The following is a 19,945-nucleotide window of genomic DNA, read 5'->3' as shown; positions in this document are numbered from 1 at the left end:
GGAGTGATACAGCCCAAGCTAAAGGCTAATTAGCCCCAAACCAACTTTTTCATTAAATAAGCAAAGTCAGATCTGTGTTTTGAATTCAAGCAGTTAACAATGGTTTTTTTTGGTCAAGTCCATTAATTTCTGATAATGGACACCTCAGAGGGCATTATCCCGCTTATACCATCGTCACTTATGAAAGAAATACATATTTAACTAATTATTAACACACAATCATTCCTTTGAAATAAGAAGTGGCTGATACGGACTATTTAATGTCGCTCGTTGTGACACGTGGCTAGGGTAACGGCCTCTGGCCACAGAACCTGCTGCTCGGTCGGCCGCAGTTGTTGTATTAAGCCCTGCTCACACCAGAGGATTCTCGGCCCAATTCAACCCAGATTCGGTCCTCCCGACAACTGGGGAAGAAATCTGGTCGAGGACTAAAATCGGCCCCGATGTTCAGCCAAGATTATCTTCTAGTGTGAGCAGTTGACAGATGAATCTTAAGCCCCAGGATCGTCTCACAGACTTGTCGGAGCCACCCCGATAATTTTCAAACATGTTGGATATTTATCTGGTTGCTATGGTTGCTAACTACTGTGTGATCCAGCGCAGTAATTTAGAGCCACCGGGCTATTTGAACGGAACTTCTTTTCTAGGTGTCCATTATCACCTTTTAACGGACACCCTGCAGCCAATCAGAATCAAGTATTCACCCAGACCATGGTATAAACCTGGTTAACTGAGGTTGGATTAAGACAGCACATTTAATTACACACCCACAGAAGTCGCTGGTGTTTCAATGTAAAGTGTGACCCTGTTAACTGGTGACTCTCGGCCGTTAATCAATGGATCCCTCAGAGAGTCACCAGTTAGCACAATCGCAATTTACTCCAAAACGCCAGTTGCTCTGTAATCGTCCAAACTTGATAGACGTTGCCTCTGTTGTATAGTATCGTTCCTAAAAACTGACCACAGAACAATCTTACATTTTAATGCTGCTAAAAGGCTGAATTTAGTGTTTTGAAAACGCTAACTCGTCTGATTGAATAGCGCTAAACTCTGCTTCTCTGGGCTGATGATAACATAGATTGATAATTCCTCTATACGTTGATTATTTTGACTTGTAAAACTTGTGATTTTCCAGTTGTTATCTTTTTGCACACATTGTTACAACAAACACCAGTCCTCCAAAGTCAGAGATGTTTCCTCTGTGCTGTAAATCTTCACCATAGCCTTATAAAACATAAAAATACTCATGTTTTCTGCCTGATGTCTTCTCTCATAAAAATAAACATTGGCTTTTGCTAGACAACAGCACCATATGCAGATTAATCCAGCGAGAGGAACAGTCCCAAACAAAAGCACTATTTATTCCTCATGTGAAACATTCTCGTCCTCTGCTGTGTCAGGATTTAAATTGGCTTTGGTAAGGATGATTTTTCTCCTTTTGTAGTCTGCTCTTCAGATGTATACTCATTATTCATCAACCAATGAGCTTGGAGCAGTTATAGTGTTGGGTTTGTTTTAATTATTGCCTTTGTTAACAAAACATAAAGTGTGTGATTATCAAATCCAGGTTTCTCTTGGATAGGCTCGGCTCAGGCATGACTGTGTTAACGGCTGCCAGGTTATATGTTTGGTAATGCTGCTCAGCAACATGAATGAAAACACACCCACTTTACACGCAGCTCACTTTGTGCTGAGTATCAGGCTCCCTGAATGTGAAGTCCAAAGCCTTAGTCGAGTTTATTGAGTGACATTATAAAACAAACTGAAAGTCAGCAGAAGCAGACACACATAAAAAAGACATGTTCATACAACAAGAGGGAAAAGAGGAAGAGCTGTGTTTGGGGAAGACAAAAGTGGGCAAATGTAGGTTAAAGAAAATTTGTTACCAAGATGGAAAATTGGTCAGAGTTAACGTACAGTTATTTGACTCTTTAATGATTGGTACCTGTAACATCTTACCACTCCCACTTTGGAGAGAATAGGGTGACCGATATGGTCATCTGCTGTAACAAATGTTTCTAATTAAAAAAATAAGATATTGTGTAAAAACATTTCTATGAATATGTTTTTTTTCTTTTAGTTATTTTGGGGGATTTTATGTCTTTATTTGGATATCAGAGGACAGTGGATAGAGTAGGAAACTGTAAAAGAGTGGGGAGTGACATGTGGGAAAGAGGCCACAGGCTGGATCCAAAACTGCAGGAGAGCCAACCTAATGGGACCAAGACCACTAGGTTATCTGCACTTCATTAATATGATTTTATCAATATACTATACTGTTGAAATGAAATTTAAAATGTCTTTAAACATACTGATAGATAGATAGATAGATAGATAGATAGATAGATAGATAGATAGATAGATAGATAGATAGACAGACAGACAGACAGACAGACAGACAGACAGACAGACAGACAGACAGACAGACAGACAGACAGACAGACAGACAGACAGACAGATAGATAGATAGATAGATAGATAGATAGATAGATAGATAGATAGATAGATAGATAGACAGACAGACAGATATATAGATAGATATTATTCCCTTCTATAAAAAAAGAAGTATTAAAATACATGATAATCATTTTATAGTAATCAAACATTCCTCTTGAAATTCCCTTGAAGTGATTCTGAAAATTACCAGAAGTTCGAGATTTCTGGAATTAAGTTTTGGAAAACTCCTTGTAATTTCTGTGAAGAGTTTATGAAAAATCTTGAGTTTCTTTTATTCTCCATAAAAATAATGTCCAATACGTTCAATTGAAAGTCTTCAGTCTACAGAAAAGTTTTGAAAGTTTCTGGAAATTCCAAATATTTTTTTTTTTCAATTTTTCACAATCTTGAAAACAACAAAAAAAAACTTTGATCAAAAGTTCCCGGAAATGTTTTGAATATTATGACGGATGATAATTGCAGTTTAGGAAGTTTTCCTTTAAATGTATCCTTCTAATAAAATTAAATATGTGTGTATAAAAAATTCTAACAAAATTTGCTGGAAGTGTTTTAAAAAGGTCTTGTGTAAGCCTAGAAGATAACAAAGAAAAAGCTTTGCAAATTTTTCATGGTTGCTAGTTCTTCAAAATTTTTGATATCCTGAAAAACTTTAAAATCTTTCTTCACAAACTCCCTGTAAGTTCCTGAATTTTCTGATTGCACAGATGCACACAGGGTAACCCTTCTCTTTATTTTTTGTTTGTTGTTGTCTTACTCCTTTGTTCATTGTCTGACTGTGGGACATGCCCCTGTGTGATGTGCAGTAACTCTGCCTCTTTTCCACTTTAACTTTGTTTAAAAGAGGATCTGCACTGAGGCCTCCGGCTAAACTGGCCTTTTGTTGCTCACCTGGTAGTGTGTACTGAAGTGCTGGTCCTCCTGCACCACCTCCACCTCTTTGCCCCCCCTCACTAAAACTGTTCTCACCCCACGACCCGCCAGGTGGGTGTGCAGCTGGGATGCGAATATAAAGATCCCCCCTGGAGGTAAAGCCTAGACAGACAAACAGAGAAACAGGGAAACAAAAACACAGACTGTTAAAGGTCGAGCCTCAAGCAAAACTTTGTGCTTTAGAGACCAAAACTTGAAAAGACACACGGCTGATTTCTGACATTGAGGCATAAATAACACAGAGATTGATGTTTCTCATCTCACAGTCTTGGTGCACTTGGAGGTGCAGTATCCACTGAGGTAGAAGTCGTGTTGTTTGGGTGGGACAGCCATGATAGGAGTATAAACCAGGCCCAGCTCCATGATTCCTGCATCGTATCGTCGCAGGCTGGGGGTGTAATGTAACCGTATGCCAGATGAGTCCTGCCGGCCTGCATGTAGAGAATCAGAAAAATAACATTAAAATAAGATACAGAGTTAGTTTACCTTCCATTAAATTAAAATAAGAGACCAGCCAATGTTTTGTTGCACAAAGACAGGTCGTGAACGGTGAATATACTTTGATACAGCACAGCAGGAAGTCAGGAGAGATTATCACCTGCAGTTTATCATGCATGGGCCAGAAAAACAGTTTAGGCTAGCAGTAATCAGCCTGCTGAGAATGCTCTCTGCTGAAAAATGACAAAACATTCAGAGCTGTTCCTCAGACTTTTGAGAAATGGCTTTGAAATTTCAAATTTTATACTCGATTGGGTTTAATTTCAAACATTTTCAGTTAAACAGCAGCTCCATTCCTCTGCAATCAAACCCACATGAAGCAAAGTTCACATGAAATCACCATCCACACCACCTCTGCTTTTATTCCACATGATTTCTCATGTGTGGGACTTTTTTAAGTGGTAGAAAAGTATATTCTTTAGTTACATCTTAAGCTGCCTGGAAGAAAGAAAGTTGGACTGTAAAAAGTTAGACAGTAATGTGGGACATTTGAATATTATGAGCTCAGCTCAGCTCAGATCAGATCAGGATAAGAGTCTGCAGTGACTTCTACGAGTGAGATTAAAAAGCATGTGAGGGAAACTTTATCTGATGTGCAGTTTTTAAGAAAAGCTCGGCACTTTATAGAGGAGGTGTAGAGAAACCATGTTTGTGTGTATTCTGGGCAGAAAACTTGAATGTGTGTGTTTGTGTGTTGTGAATACCAGCTATAAGGAGAGGGTTGTGGTAGTGGACCTCCAGGCGAAGGAATCGTGAGGAGCCCGGTCCTCCCATGGGCAGCCCAGCATCAGGAGGGTAGTAGAAAGCCTGAAAGGCATCACCCACGTCATCCTTCCTCTCACTTCCCTTCATTTCTACACAGTTTGTTATGATTGTCATGTCACAATAAGAATCAATAAAAGCGTATAGGGCAAGGGGCAACATGCGGTTCAAAGAATGAAGCCTTTGAGGAAGAGCTATAAGATCTAGCTCTTAGTGGTCCTGCTTGAGGCTGAATGCAGACAGACCATAAACCATGTACACACCAAACCCTATAGCTGAAAGTGCGAAGGCTTAAAGCCCGCCCCACTGCACCAGGCAAAGGACTCACAGGCAAAGTATGTTTCATCAGAAAAATAGGTTGGTACATTAAGGTTAGGAAACAGGCAAAGGTATTCAATTGGCAGGCAAAAACTGGTTCAAATTACAAAACAGGGTAGAGAAATAACAAGGAAACACTAGGAATGAGAGCAGTTTAATGATGAAAAGACAAACTGTCAAAGAAGGAAGGAACTGGAGAAGACTAAATACTCCAGGGAAAGGCTGTTTTCTAAACCACCCACTATACTAGCAGTGCCTATTATTTTGGTATAAATTCTATATTTAGTTGGTAATATGTGAAAACTTGCAATCTACCTTATACTTAAAATCCCGGAAGTCCTACTGATCAAGGAAAATTTCTCAGTATGCAACAGACCAGTCTACCTGGCAAACTGTTTCCTAAAAATGCTTGGCACTAATGCTGTTTGACTATGCTGGTGGCAGGTTTAGGTGAATTACTGCCATCTACTAGAATTAATCGGCATTATAACTACAACACAACAACACTAACTGTAGATGGTCTGTGTGATAGAAGTGAAGTGATGCAAAGAAACACCAGTAAATCTGCTCACTTCCAGTGAAAGAGGTGTTTACTTTTACAAATTCATTAGCCCATATAAACCATTAATTCACTTTTTGAACCATATGTGGATTATACAGAAGTGTTTTTTACATCAGCTGTAAAAAATAAAAATCCATTTCAGATTTATTTTCTGTAAACAATATAACTTTTGGTGTAAGATTAGAAATCAAGAATGATGATTCTGATTGATATGATTAACAAAATAACTCAAAGACTGAGATGTGCCCATAGAGTGTGGTGTACATCTATAATAAAGGCAAAAAAACCCAACATCATCTGTAGCTCCATGTCTGAAACTGGAAACCAGAGTAGTAAACTACAAAACACACCCAACAGACAGTTATACTACATACTACAAACAAAAGCAGTAGGTAGAATGCCATGTCTACTACATACTATAACACATGTAGTATGTAGTAGGTGGATTGGAAAACAGCCAATTGCACACACAGGTGGAACATATAAGGTTATCACAGACACGGGAGACAGGTTGGAAGAGGCAACCTGAGTGAGGAATGAAAAATGAGACACAAGGTAGGTAACAAAATAAAACACAAAGCACAAGACAAGAGGCATGAAGATGAGACATACTAAAATAAGAAAACTTAGAAAAACTCAGGTTTAAAAAACCTGCAGACATGATAACACAACATGGCTTTGGGATTATAACAGTATAAAAAATTAGCAATTGAAAAGTGGTGACTTTTTTTTATCATGTGTTTTAGTTTAAAGAGTGAATTTCCTGAATTTACTTATTTGGAAAAGCTAAAAAAGTGCCCAAAATCTCAATCTTTAATTCCCCCAAAACACAAAACTTTGAAAAACTTTTTGACAAGAACAATTGAAATTTTCAGGCAATTCTGAAAGTAAATAGAAATTTAGATTGAAATTACAAGTTTTGGGAATTTGTCATTATAGATTCCTTAACAATTCAATTAAAAAAAAAAAAACAATAGAAAAAAGCTTTAAACTGAGAAATAATTGAAATCCCTAAATGCCGATATTCCTCATCAAATTAATTGGAGATTGACAATTTCCAAATGAAAGTCCTGAAAACTATGGGCAAGTTTTTGCAACTTTTTATTGAGTATTAAGTTGTGTCTGAATCTAACTTAAACCTTTATCATTTGTATTCTCTCTTTCACTTGCTGTTACACAGAAATTGTATTCTAAAATCGTTGTGGGAGGAACTGTAAATTATAAATCAGTGGCATGTACATACTTTTTGAAGGGTGGGGTGAAAGGAAAAAAAAGGCACATACAACACGTTGTTGCTGAACCCTAACCCTGACCCTAACCACTGAAGAAAGCGTTCAATTCCCAGTGTTTTCCAAGGCAATTATTACTGGCCCCAAAAGAGGGCATTTAGCACGTTCTGGCCCTAAAGAGGGCACTTTAGCCCTTTGGCCACTTTCAGCCTCCAAGAAATTTCTTTTGTTGTTGGGCCATTGGGGTGGGTAACCGCCCCCCTGCCCCACTTCTGTGCACACCACTGTTATATCTACAGTGGGGGAAATAAGTATTGAATGTGTCAACTTTTTTCTCATTCCATTTATTTCCAAAGCTGCAATTCAAACAAAATTTCTACCAGACATTGGTTTTAACTCAAATAATCCACACATGAAAAGAAACCACAACGTTCAGGTCCATAAATAATGATTATGTGGAATTAAGTACGATAACACAGGAATAAAGTATTGAACACACCATGGAAAGGCTGTATACTTTGGCAAGGAAATGCACCATACCACCTGAAATCTGTCAGTAATTATTACATGAACTTCCAATCAGTGCAAACCAACATCAGCTGGGCTAGAGCAAATTGATGGTCCTATAAAAAAGGTTGTTTTTTCACCAAGCAGTTAAATACCACACACCTCATGATGGGTAAAGGCAAAGAGCTCTCTGAAGACATTCACAACTTGATTGTTGCTCAGCATCAGAATGGAACTGGTGACAGACTTATATCAAAGCACCTGAATATTCCAGTCAGCACCGTTGGGGCCATTATTCACAAGTGGAAGAAGCACCACCTTACCATCAACAGGCCACGCACAGGAGCTCCTTGAAGATTTCTGACCAGGGAGTCAGACAGATAGTCAGAAGAGTACTCAGCGAGCCAAGGACCACCCTGAAAGTGTTCCTGAAAGACTTGGAGGCAGCAGGTACAATTTTTACAGAGAAAACAATAGGCGATGCACTCCACCACCATTTCCTCAATAGACACTCAGCCCGCAAGACTCCATTCCTCAATAAAAGGCATGTTGAAGCTGGTTTAAAGTTTGCTAAACAGCATCTTGACAAGCCTGTAGAATGCTGGGAGAATGTTGTCTGGTCAGATGAGACCAAAATTGAACTTTTCAGCTGTCATACTACATACCATGTTTGGAGGAGAAATGGCACTGCACATCACCTAAAATACACTTCACCAACAGTGAAGTTTGGAGGTGGAAGCATCATGGCATGGGGTTGTTTCTCATCTCATGGTGTTGGCAAACTTCATATAACTGACGGAGCAATGAATGGAGCCATGTATGGGGAAATTCTTGATCTGAATCTGCTGCCATCCACCAGGATGATGAAGATGAGACGTGGCTGGACCTTCCAGCAGGACAACCACCCAAAGCACACGGCAAAGTTGACTCTCAAATGGTGTAAAAAAAAAGAAAATCAATCTGTTAGAATGGCCTAGTCAATCACCTGATTTCAATCCAATTAAACATTTGTGGAAAGAACTGAAGAAAAGGGTTCACCAGAGGGCACCAAAGAATATTCCAGATTCAAAGACAATCTGTGCAGAGGAATGGGCAAAAATCATCTGAGCAGTGTGGGCCATTAGTTCAAACATACAAGAAGCTTCTGGAAGCTGTCATTGCAAACAAAGGCTTCTCCACTAAGTATTAGATGAGTCTCCGTTAGCGTGTTCAATGCTTTTTTCCCGTGTTATCGTACTTAATTCCACATAATCATTATTTATGGACCTGAACGTTGTGACTTCTTTTCATGTGTGGATGATTTGAGTTAATACCAATGTCTGGGAGAAATTTTGTTTGAATTGCATCTTTGGAAATAAATGTGATGAGAAAATAGTTGATGCGGTCAACACTTATTTCCCCCACTGTATATATAACTTGGCAAATCAGTACACATTAGGAAATGAAATGCATTAAGATTATATCTCTACAACTTCTTTTATTAAAGAGAAATTTTTTAAATTTACAGGGAGAGTTTGTTGAACTCATAGAAGGATAAAGGTCCTCACTTCCAAACTCAAATAAAATTGGTCTCCCATCGTCCCTAACACACGATCCCTTTCAGTGTGGTTTGTTAAAAAAAAAAATCATAATTAGATCATAGCAGTTTCTCTCCTGAGCTGCACAGATAATAGATAACCTCTCCAGCTCTGCTGAGAGCTCTCCACATTTTGATGGTGAGCTCTAAAAATGTAAGTATGCCTACTGACACTCCCAACCACCCACAGGAGCTGAAACTGTAACAGCAACAAATCATTAGGCTGGTACAATGAGACCAAATTGTTTTTTTAATGACATAAAAATGAATATCAGAACTTTGGTTTGTTTCATGTCGATCTCTGCATCCCTCCTGGGCTCTATGCTTTTTCTTTCTTCTTCATTTCTGCAAAAATTAACTGAAGGCTCATCTGCTGCTCAGGGTATCAAACCTCTGAAGGATAATAAAAGAATCTTGATTTAATATTGATTCATCTTCTGTGCCTTCACTCTTTTCAGAAGAGGGCCACCTCAAGCCTCTTCTGCTGACACATGCATCTTGAAAAGGACTGTTTTATTTAATCATGTCCTCGCAGAACAATCCACAGAGACTAGCTTCTCCTCTACCAGCACGCTCCCCCCGTGTTCCTCTCTTTGCATTCTGACAGTGCTGCATGTTTCTCTCAAACTTCACCCACTTTATTTCCCTCTCCTGTCTTGTTTTTGTCTTTTTTTTGCAAGGCCACGCTACCCGTCTGACGCAGTGCTGGGGAGAATGAAACAACACTATTAAGAGGTGATGAAAGAGGCCTGAATATTTCCCACCTAATCTTGTCTTCACAGCTCACAGCCCACAGAAGGCATCCTGCATGTTTTTGTTTGGCTGGCAGATAATCCAATCAGAGGAGGGCCAGGCTGGCTGTGATACAGTGGGGAGTGGAGCAGAGAAATATGGTGACAGGCTTTGCCAGTCTCTGTCCTCTCTGCTTCATGTGACCAGAAGGCTGCGTGCTTGCTCGGTCAGCTGGCTGGTTGGTAGCTAACTATCCGTGGTGCAGAGAAAGCATGGGGCGCTGGTGGGCAAAGGAAACAGGTGATTTAGTCTCCTGCTTTGAAGTCAGGGAGCTGCTTCATTTTTTCTTCTCTTCAATCACTGAAATCATACATTAAAGGAGATCTTTCATGATTTCAGTGTATTGGGTTGGACCCCCTTTGGCCTTAACTCATAGATTCATTAAGGTGCTGGAAACATACCTCAGAGATTTTGGTCTGTGCTGACACCATAACATGAGTCAAAAACACAGAGTTAGGTGAGACTTATCCATGTGTTCACGCTATACAAACTAGTGATGAGTCAAGCTCAAAAGATGCTGCTCTAAGAGCCGATGCTTCATTGTGAATCAGAAGAGCTGGCTCCCAAGATTTTTCCCTCTGTTGCTCCGCTCTACCGCAGTCGCCAAGTTCTGCTCATGAAGAACTTTAAGTCACATGTGAGGATACAGGATCATACCATCATGTGACGGCGGAGAGAGGGGCACTCAACCGAGTAAAGCCAAGAGGCAACATCTGGTCAGTAAAAACGAAGCCTATGTGGAAGTGCTAAAAGTTGCTGTTTATTGAGAATCCTCTTGAGGCTGTCTGCATAAAGACCGGGAACCACGTACACACCCAGCCATAAAAACAGACTTTTACACCATTAAAAAACATATTTACAGCCTGGTTCAAAAAAACAAATTGGGTCTAAAACGTTGATTTCACTATTGACACACACTGAACGGTGAGTGAATTTTTTCTATCTTAGAGTTTTGTAAGTGATTAGGACCGTCTGACTGTCCAATCAGAGACACAGCTCAGGTCATGTGACTGACTCAAACTCAAAGCCTGAGACATATCCAATATTATGATGCCAAACAACTAGCTTCATTTTATTGTTTCAGGAAGAGATGGCTGACATCAGGGGGGGTACATTCATACTTTATACACTCTATGGATATAGCATCTGCAAGGCTGGGATTGTATGCTTTTCTCCCCATTTGATTCTTTTATGATTTTTTTCAGGTGCTGATTCAATTTATATTGTAATTACACAATAATTCTGATTTTTGCAATTTTTAGCTTGCTTTTTAAGAATTTCAGAATACTTTCTTGATCCCCGAGGGGCAATTTCATTTCAGTTACATCCCTTTTAAGACATTTAAGAAAACAAAAATGGGGAAACACACAAATGAGATGAACCTAGGAGCTCACTAGCTACCCAGCGCCCCCTCTGCAATAGATATGAAAAAAAAACATCATTGGGAGAAGAGAGGGGGGAAAAAGGTCATTGCCAGACTATTCCCAACAGGAGGCGTAGTTTGAGATAGAGAAAAAAAGACACCTCAGCATATAAGCAAATAGTAACAAAAACATTAGCATGAAGACCATGTGAAAAAGTTACATGATGATTATGATGATGATGATGATGATGTCTACAGACTTAAACTGGAGCCATATTTTTCAGCTGTTTTCCAACCCCCTATTAAACAAAGACCTAAATGATGAATGTAAATTTAAAAAAAAAATTAAAAAAAAGATTTTGGAACAAAAAATCCTGATATTACGGTATAACATTTTTTTCTCCCACCCTTAGCATCTTGTCCCCTGCCAGTGAGAGAGATGGCAGATATTGGTGAGGAGAACGTGTCGCATCACAAAAACACGTAAATATGTATGACACCCGCAAATATAGCAGCATCCTTCCTTTTTTATGCAAAAAAGTTTGATAAAAATTGAGGCTGTCGAAATTGATGGGATAACACCACTAACTTATCTGAATTACTACGCAGGCGTTCTGTGTATGACCCTCAGCCTGCCCTGTAGGTTGGGAAATCAGGAATCCATACAGCACTAACAAAACATTGTGGTTGACAGGCAGAAATGAGTACAGACGGTGTTTTGAACAAGAAATTCAGCTCCAAAGCTCTACCAGATGGTTCTCTGGACAAGAACATAGTTATTGGCATTTACTGTGGATGTGAATTCAGTTCCTACTGGGGTACGTCAAGCCTCAAATACCACTTCTTAGCCAAGCATACAGAGGCTGCAGAAAGATATATTGTGTGAGATAATTTTTTTAAAGTATAAAGTGTCCAAGGAATTATGTGTTTTTTTTCCAACCAAAAGTACTTGTTGGGAAATGTGTCTGTTGTTGTGATGCATAAGCTCTATCAGTTAGTGATGAGCTGCCTATAATAAAAAGGCTGTTTAGTTAGTTGGATATGATATTATGGTAGTATTAACAAGTTATGTTATATTCATGTGACGATGCCCTTTCAGTATATCTCTTGAGCATGCAGTTCCTTTCACATTGTGTGGTGATTTTTCTGGACAGTATTTGTCACTGTTTTGGGTTGCTGCAGTAATAATAACAAGCATGTATTTACATAAAGCAAGCATATTTGTCTTCTCCCATGTTGATAAGAGTGTTAAAAACTTTAGAACTATCCCTTTGAGGTAAACTTGGGAAAGATTTTAAAAAGTTTGATTAATTTCAATTAAATAAAAAATCATACTATTAATTGCAGTTAAATATTCAAATCTATTGACAGCCCTAATTAAAATATCAAACAAAAGTAAGAATGCCTGCTTTACTAACAGAATAGATACACACATTGAGGAAGTTACAAGGCTTCTCATAAAAACACTGTATACAAAAGTGTTTATCATTACATAAATCACTTGTTTTTGCCAGGTTAGGCTGAAATCATTTGGGTACGAATATGACTCAGGAATCAAATCAGGAGCTGAAAAAGTCGACTCTTCTTTGGGAGGCCAGCCAAAAGAACTGGCTCGCTAAAAAGAGATGAACTTCCCATCATTAAAACCAACAACACATGTAATATCCCAAATATAATTTTATCTATAGCTTATTAGAAATGCTCACATATTAAATATCAAGTAATAAAATATAAATGACAGAGATCCACATGAGATGTTTTATTTTAGCAGATTTGTCTGTTCAATGAGGAAGTCAGGCAGTGTAAAACCTGCTTCTTCAGTTATTTTACTTCTTTTCATCTAAAAATGGAGTCTGTTTTTGAATTTGTGTTTATTTTTTTGTTCATACAAGCGGGCTTGTGATTTTTGCATGTGAGCTCTCTTCCCACATACAGACTGTCTTTTAAGCTCTTAATAGATTTTAGCTAGGCGTGGGATCATCTTCCTAACATCCCCTGCCTGCTGGGAGACATAAATATTACAAGCGTGGGAGTTATTGTTTATCTCTTTTAATAGGAACAACAACAACTGGAGAAGTATCAAGTTATTCAAACTCTTATTTAATTAGACACAGATTTAGTCAGTGTTTATAAAAAAAACATTGCACATTCATATTTTTATCCTGCTTTGGTGTATTTCAGTTTTCAAACAGTTTGAGGTGAAAATCTTTAACACAGCGGTGACATTTTGATGATTTGATGATTTAAGTGGCAGTTAAGAGTTTGAGTCCATTGTCTTTAAATTTTGGTTTTAGAGAATAGTCAGTGAGAGAGTGTGTGGAGGTTTTTTTTTCCCATCATACCTCAGCACCCATGGCCCATGCAGCCAGAACGTGACGGCAGAAGTTGAGCTTGCCCGGCTTCATCTTGTCATCGCAGGAGCCGCTGTACTGTGGAACATCGCTCATATCCGGGGAACACTCGAACACCTCTATGTGATGCACGATGGCCTCGTTACCTGGAGTTATCACTGACTCATACTGACAGAAACAGGAGGAAACAAGCAGAAGAGAGAGAGCTGTTGTTTCTGCAGCTGCTACTCAGAACAGGTTTGTCAATAAAAGCATACTTTATATTCATTACATGCATTACATGTCATATGCTACATTTATACTTTTAGGAGGGAAACAGTTGATGATTTATTTATCCCCACTCTACTGTATGGACCTGAAGGTTATATAATGAAGAGGCATTTTTTCTTTTTCAGGCTTTATAGTGGATGTCTGATGATCCCATAGTAGCTATACACGATGTACAGCTCAAAAACTCTTTTTCGCACAGTGGCCATTTAGAAAACCCATATTTCAGCCTCTGTCTGACACACTTTTTTTCAGCTGCTCTCCTTAACCCTTTAACTTCCACTCCTTTAAACCTTTAACCATTGCTTTTTAAATGTAAAGGGTATGGAGTCTATTTTATTTTTAACTCTTTAATGTTTTATCAAAAAAAGGAAAAAAAGAAAAGAAAAGAAAACAAAAGGATGCATTTTTTTTTATGCCAGAGTACTAAAATCAGAAACTACAAAATTCAGGCAAATTATTTCAAGCTGCAGAGACGACCCAGTCAGGTTTTACCCTGTTCAACATACTTTCAATGAGATGTAGCAACTCTCACAGCACTGTCACAGTTCCAGCAATGCAAAATGTTAAAGCTTGGTTTATGCGAGGGATGCATGATATACTGATATCCGCCGACGTTGGTTAATTTGTTTAACATATTAGCATCAGCCGATATGTAAAAGTGGGCCGATACTTACTCATTAGCTGCCTGCCATTTTCAGAGCATCTTGATCGATCTTTCAAGACACAAATATTATACTTTTCTTTGACTATGTAAACACCAAAACTACCTAAGAAGAGTGGACTCTCTTTTGTTTATGTCTCTCTTCCTGTTTTTGATCCAGAAAACAGACAAAACTTACTTTTTTGATTGGGTTCGTCTCAGGCGCTACATTCTTTGGTTCTCACAATCACAGCCGCTCTTTCTGTCTGAACTACCTCGACACATCATCTCAGATTTTTTGTTCTTTCCTTATTTTTTTTTCTATTTTTTATTTTTATTTTTTTATTTGCCAATACTGATATTGGTAAATATCGGTTATCGGCCATAACAGCAATAATAATATATTTATATTGGATATCTGTATCTAAAATTTTCATATCAGTGCATCCCTAGTTTATGCCTCATGCATCCACAAGGTCTGTGCACCTTCACATTGATGAATGACATCTTTCTGACAGCTTCGTGGCCCTCCAACAGTTCTTTTCATGTGGAAAATTTCTGTGTCACACCCCTCTCAAAATTTCTAACTTCCATGCAGAAACACACTGATGAACAGGGGCTCCTAGTGTTCAAAGTAGAACAAATACTGACATTTAGCTAACTGTGATAACTGTGTGAGGTTCAATTCCTGGCATGAAATTGTGGCCACACTCGACAAAGAGGAGTTGGTGAAAAATGTAAACGGTGTCAACAACTCCTTCTACTCTAGTTTAGTAATGTGGTGGTTGTATATTTGCGATACACTGCCCCCTGCAGTTTTGGAACAGACACTAGGAGTGTCACAAAGTTTAAAAGCCAGTGCTCATTATGCACATCTTATTTCTATGTGTCACATTTTTGCATAAAGCATAACCCAGCTTTAAGGCCCCCTTCCTTCTGATTGGCCAGCTTGTTTCGGGCAGACCTATGGGCAGACCTTGGAGAAAGGGCCTGTCCCTCCAGTGTTTCATCAACCAGAACTCATGAAATCTTGTGCTATTTGTAAAACAGGCTTTTTGAGCAGCTAACAGACAGATTCAGGGATTCTGATTGCAAATGAATAATTTTAGAATGAAGATCCAGCATTTTTACTTTGCCCCCCGGATATGAAGGCCCTTATACCATGACTATGTGGTTCTTGGGGATGTTTTCTGGCAGCTCTTGTATGAAGCACCAGTAGGTGGTCTCTTGGTTTGGTATAATGACATGTGGCGCCACAACATCCAGCGTCTCCACATCTGGAGGCAAAGAGGGTGATGGCGTGTCGGGGCGGAGCATCAGGACTCTCTGTATCCCTGTGTGGACCTGGGAGAGGTTCAGCTGCTCAAGTGAGGCCAGTGGTTGATCCAGGAGTCCATAAATGATGTGCACAGTCCCCTCCTGATGAAATCAAACACAGAGAAATTTAACAGCACCAAAGACGAGCAGAAATATCAGCGCTGTGTATCTCAAACTCAAAGTGCTCCACGTTCATTATTTCAAATGCTTCTGCAAACAGAGAACTTCATTATGTTGTCATAGAGATGAGCCTTGGTTTTGAGTCTGCTTCTCAGGGATTCGATGGGGTACCATGGAAACTGTAATATTTATAATGAAATTGGAAAGTGTGCTAATTTTTTCATTTTTATGATCTCTCCTGGTTGTCTTGTCTCAGAGCTTTTTGTAATAACAGAATAAAAAATACTTTAAAGAAAAAAAGGAGCAGACACACACCCTCCCACACACACATGGCCACAGAGCAGGCAACCTGCAGCCTTTCCTATTGGCTATATGTGACACACAGATCAACAGGTGTGATTGTGCTGGCATGGTAAAATGTAGCAGGTCAAGGTGGGTGTAAAAGACAAAAAAATCAGAACCTGGTGACCCTGAAGCTCAGGTTAGCGCAGCCACCTGGAGAGGAGCCGTTCTACCAACACAGCAGAGGCTTGAGTTATAACACTGTGAGCTTCATGATCTGTAAACCAGGAAAGACTAAACTGACCGACCGAGTGTCATGATGTCTCAAACATGCTTCTCCTATGACGTGTTAATCTGCTACTTTTTCAGAGTTAATTAGCAAAATGCAAGAGAGATGGGAGGCAGGGTCCAAAGAAGCTTACTTTACCAGTTAATTATCAGGAATTTACTTTTTGTACTACTAATAACTAAAGTTAACTGTATTTTCTCATCACTTATAAATTGTGTTTCTTTCAGCAAATCTCATCCTACAAAATCTCAAATGTTTATCTGTTAACTCGCTAAAAATCTTTGTCAATCTTTGTTTTTCAGAGGCTGTCTCTGGAGCAGGCTGCAGGGTGGAGCAGTGGTAGGAACTGTTTCCTCACAGATCCTGGTTACAGTCCCCCAAACGGGATGGTACTTTTCTCTGCAATGCACCCTGCGAGAGCTGGGATAAGCTCAACACCCCTGTAACCCTGAAAATGATGGAGGGATGAATGGATGTCTCCTGGAGCAAACCATTTTAAGCTCCAGATCTACGGTGGCCGGTAGGTGTCAAACGATTTGTAAGGACCACAGTACGAATGCAATCAAAACAACATGTATCCAAAGACCACAACACGATGAATGTACAGCCACAACGGGAGTCAAAAGAGATCAGTTATCCCATGGACACAGATATATTTATTTTATTCTCTTTTTAACTTTAGCCATTATAAATGTAGCTTTGTAGGGGTCCCACCTTGTGATAGATTTTGTAATACTTATAGTACAATATATACCGGAAATGTGTCATCTTATATTTAGCTTTCAGAACCAGTCTTGTCATAATGTCACTATCAGCTTTATTTATGTAGCACGTTAAAACAGCCAGTGGCCTACCAAAGTGCTTACAGTAAAAAGGCAAAAAAAATAAAAATGATTCAACTATAAAACTTACAAAACATTAAAAGCATAAAACATATAGAGATAAAAAGACCCGGTAAAAGCGGCCATCCTGTGCCAAAAGCCAAAGTGAACATGTGAGTCTTTTGAGGAGTTTTGAAGTGGAGAGGTTACTTCCAGTCCGTACAGCTAAATGTAAAGCATTCCACAACAAATGCCTGATCTCCTCTGGATTTTAAAAAAGAGTGTGGAACATCTAAAACCCCCTGATAAGCTATTGTTAGCATTATAGTAATATTAATTACAGATAGAGTTAAAAGAGAAAATAATTTACTGGCTTTCACAACTTTTCTGTGTCTGTAAGGATAACTATGGTGGCTGGTAGGTCTCTGATTTGCAGAAGCAACAACACAAAAGCAAACACCACAACAGGAATGCTTAAGCCAAAACACAGTGGAAGTTAAGAGGACAGTCATCCTAATGGACACAGAAAGTTGTGAAAGTAAGTAAATGATTGTTTTCTTTTTTTACCTCCAGCTATGATAAATATAGTTTAATGCAAACGTTATTGATTCATAAAATTAAATATAAGATGACATATTTTTTTGGTAAATAAAGAAATAAAAGTACTATGAAGGATATCACAAGGTGAGACCCCTGCAAAGCTTTATGTGTCATAGATGAAGTTAAAAAGAAAGTCATTAGCTTACTTTCACAACTCTTCTGTGTCCAATGGAAAACTAACCTCTTTTAACTTCAGTTGTGGCGGCACTTCTGTTGTGTTGTGGCATTCGCATCCATGTTTTTGCTCTCGCATTCTTGTTGTGGCTTTTGCAAATCATCTGACACCCACCGGCCACCGTAGATAACTGACCTTTAACTTCTGTGTGGCTATACTTCCGTTGTGTTGTGGGGTTTGCAAACTGTCTGACACCTGCTGGCCACCATACAGACCTCCTGTATCACAGAACTAGACGAGCAGTATGATAATGAATGAGTGAATGGATGTTTCTGAGGTGCCGCCCCATGTAAAGATCCTGTTCCTGAAAGTGAGCAGCCCAGGCTCACATCTTGACCCTCGGCTTTTTGCCATCCGATTCTCATTTCAGTTGTCATCGTCCTACACTGAATAAAACCTTCACAGACTTCCAAAAATAATTTCAAAGGAGGATTCTGCAGCATGCTGTCAGCTGCTTTGATACCCACTCTCTGACAGAGTGACAGACTTAATAAGTCTTTTTCTCCACGGTCCATATTTCTTTGTAGGTTTTATAAGAGAAGCATCAGTTTTGACTTCAGCAAGTTTTAAAAACAGACTCCTAAAAGGAGGTAGACATCTAGAGAACTGTTTGTATGCCAACACTTATAAGGCCATGCTTGTACTCTGTCATGTGAGTGATTCATTAATTATGGGAACATTTCAGGTAAACAAAAATGTAAATATAAAACATGAGCTTTTTTGTTTCATATTCTATTTGATTGGTAATAATATACCTGGAATGTACTTCATTCATTAGTTGGCAAGCTTAAGCTTTCATGAATGCTTAAATATTTAAGTTAGAAAAAAAACTGGAGCATAATTTTGTAATTTTGTCAACTGTGTTATGGACAAAAGTTGTGACTATTTTTTCACCATAAATCCATATTATACTAAATTTAGAGTTATTCAACATGTCTATGTCAGATTACGCTGTCCCTCATCATTCATATCACATTTTAGACAAAATTTAAAATAATTACGGACAAAAATCAAATGTAACTCAGCTGACAGGACAAGAAGAGAGAAACCTGTCTCTACAACTCTACATTTAGTGATGTGAACACACTCGACATTTCCTCCATGTGTTGTCCATGTGTGCTAAGTATAGACCTTGAACATGCCACCACCTGACCTCCATCAGCTCATAGTTCTGCTCCTTTTCTTCACAGTTTGGTCTTTATAACATCTATAGTAAGAAGAGCAGAAAATGTTGGTAACATAGTTGATGAACAGTTAATGCGCCCCATGTACAGACAATCATTCTGATGAAATATTGATGAGGAGGAGCTAAAACTAACACACTTTCTTCAAGGTTGATTTGAGTCATGTGACTTTGGAGCTTATTTAAAGCTTTTTTTTTTCAGTGGGTAGCATGGTTGACTCTGATTTCTCAGACACACATAAAATGATTTATTTTATCCATATAAATTATTAAATTAGTTTTTTAAAACACCTTTGTCATGTTTTAATGATTATTCTAAACAAATAATACTTAAAATAACAAACACTAACATGTATTCTAGTGATAATTTTGAAGAGCCAACTTGACATTTGAGAAATCAGACCACACAAAAATTGCAAATTCTGATACATGATTTACATTTTTTGCTAAATAAATGATGGAAGCTGTTTATGTTCTGTATTAAATGAAAGTGAAATATCACCCAAATGACCCACTGTAAAATTGGTCATTGCTTGAAACTAATACTTTGCAAAACTGATAAGTTCATCCCATGGACATAAAATGTACCCCTAATTTTAGAATCTCTGTTGTACATTCACAGTGAAAGGAAGGCCTTCACACACCTCGATGAGGTAATCTCTGGGGTCACAGGTGCTGAACGGTCTCTTAAACAGGAGGAAGAATCCTTCAGGTTTCTGTTTGGCTTCCAGCAGCTCGTAGTCCTGTTGGCTGTCCAATGAAACCTGGCCCTCACTGTTACTCCATGCATCCTTAAGGAGAGAACACACACACACACACACACACACACACACACACACACACACACACACACACACACACACACACACACACACACACACACACACACACACAGCTACAATG

At 38.7% G+C, this 19,945-nt stretch overlaps 1 protein-coding gene across 1 annotated transcript in view; it reads right to left on the bottom strand.

Moving 5' to 3' along the window:
* The window catches only part of dbh (dopamine beta-hydroxylase (dopamine beta-monooxygenase)), a 42,240-nt gene that overhangs the window by 11,388 nt on the left and 10,907 nt on the right, over positions 1 to 19,945 (bottom strand). The window contains exons 2-7 of the mRNA XM_074690662.1: positions 19,687 to 19,833; positions 15,417 to 15,674; positions 13,337 to 13,513; positions 4,590 to 4,692; positions 3,652 to 3,818; positions 3,346 to 3,489 (exon numbers count right to left, since the gene is read on the bottom strand). Of these exons, the coding sequence (XP_074546763.1) occupies positions 3,346 to 3,489; positions 3,652 to 3,818; positions 4,590 to 4,692; positions 13,337 to 13,513; positions 15,417 to 15,674; positions 19,687 to 19,833 (996 nt within the window). The remainder of the gene's footprint in view (positions 1 to 3,345; positions 3,490 to 3,651; positions 3,819 to 4,589; positions 4,693 to 13,336; positions 13,514 to 15,416; positions 15,675 to 19,686; positions 19,834 to 19,945) is intronic.

This window comes from Halichoeres trimaculatus, unplaced genomic scaffold (assembly GCF_033239565.1).
Source record: "Halichoeres trimaculatus isolate MK-OKI-2021-1 unplaced genomic scaffold, fHalTri1.1 fHalTri1_scaffold_16, whole genome shotgun sequence".
NCBI lineage: Eukaryota > Metazoa > Chordata > Actinopteri > Labriformes > Labridae > Halichoeres > Halichoeres trimaculatus.
Note: the sequence above shows the minus strand (reverse complement) of the source record. Positions and strands in the feature narration are given on the sequence as shown.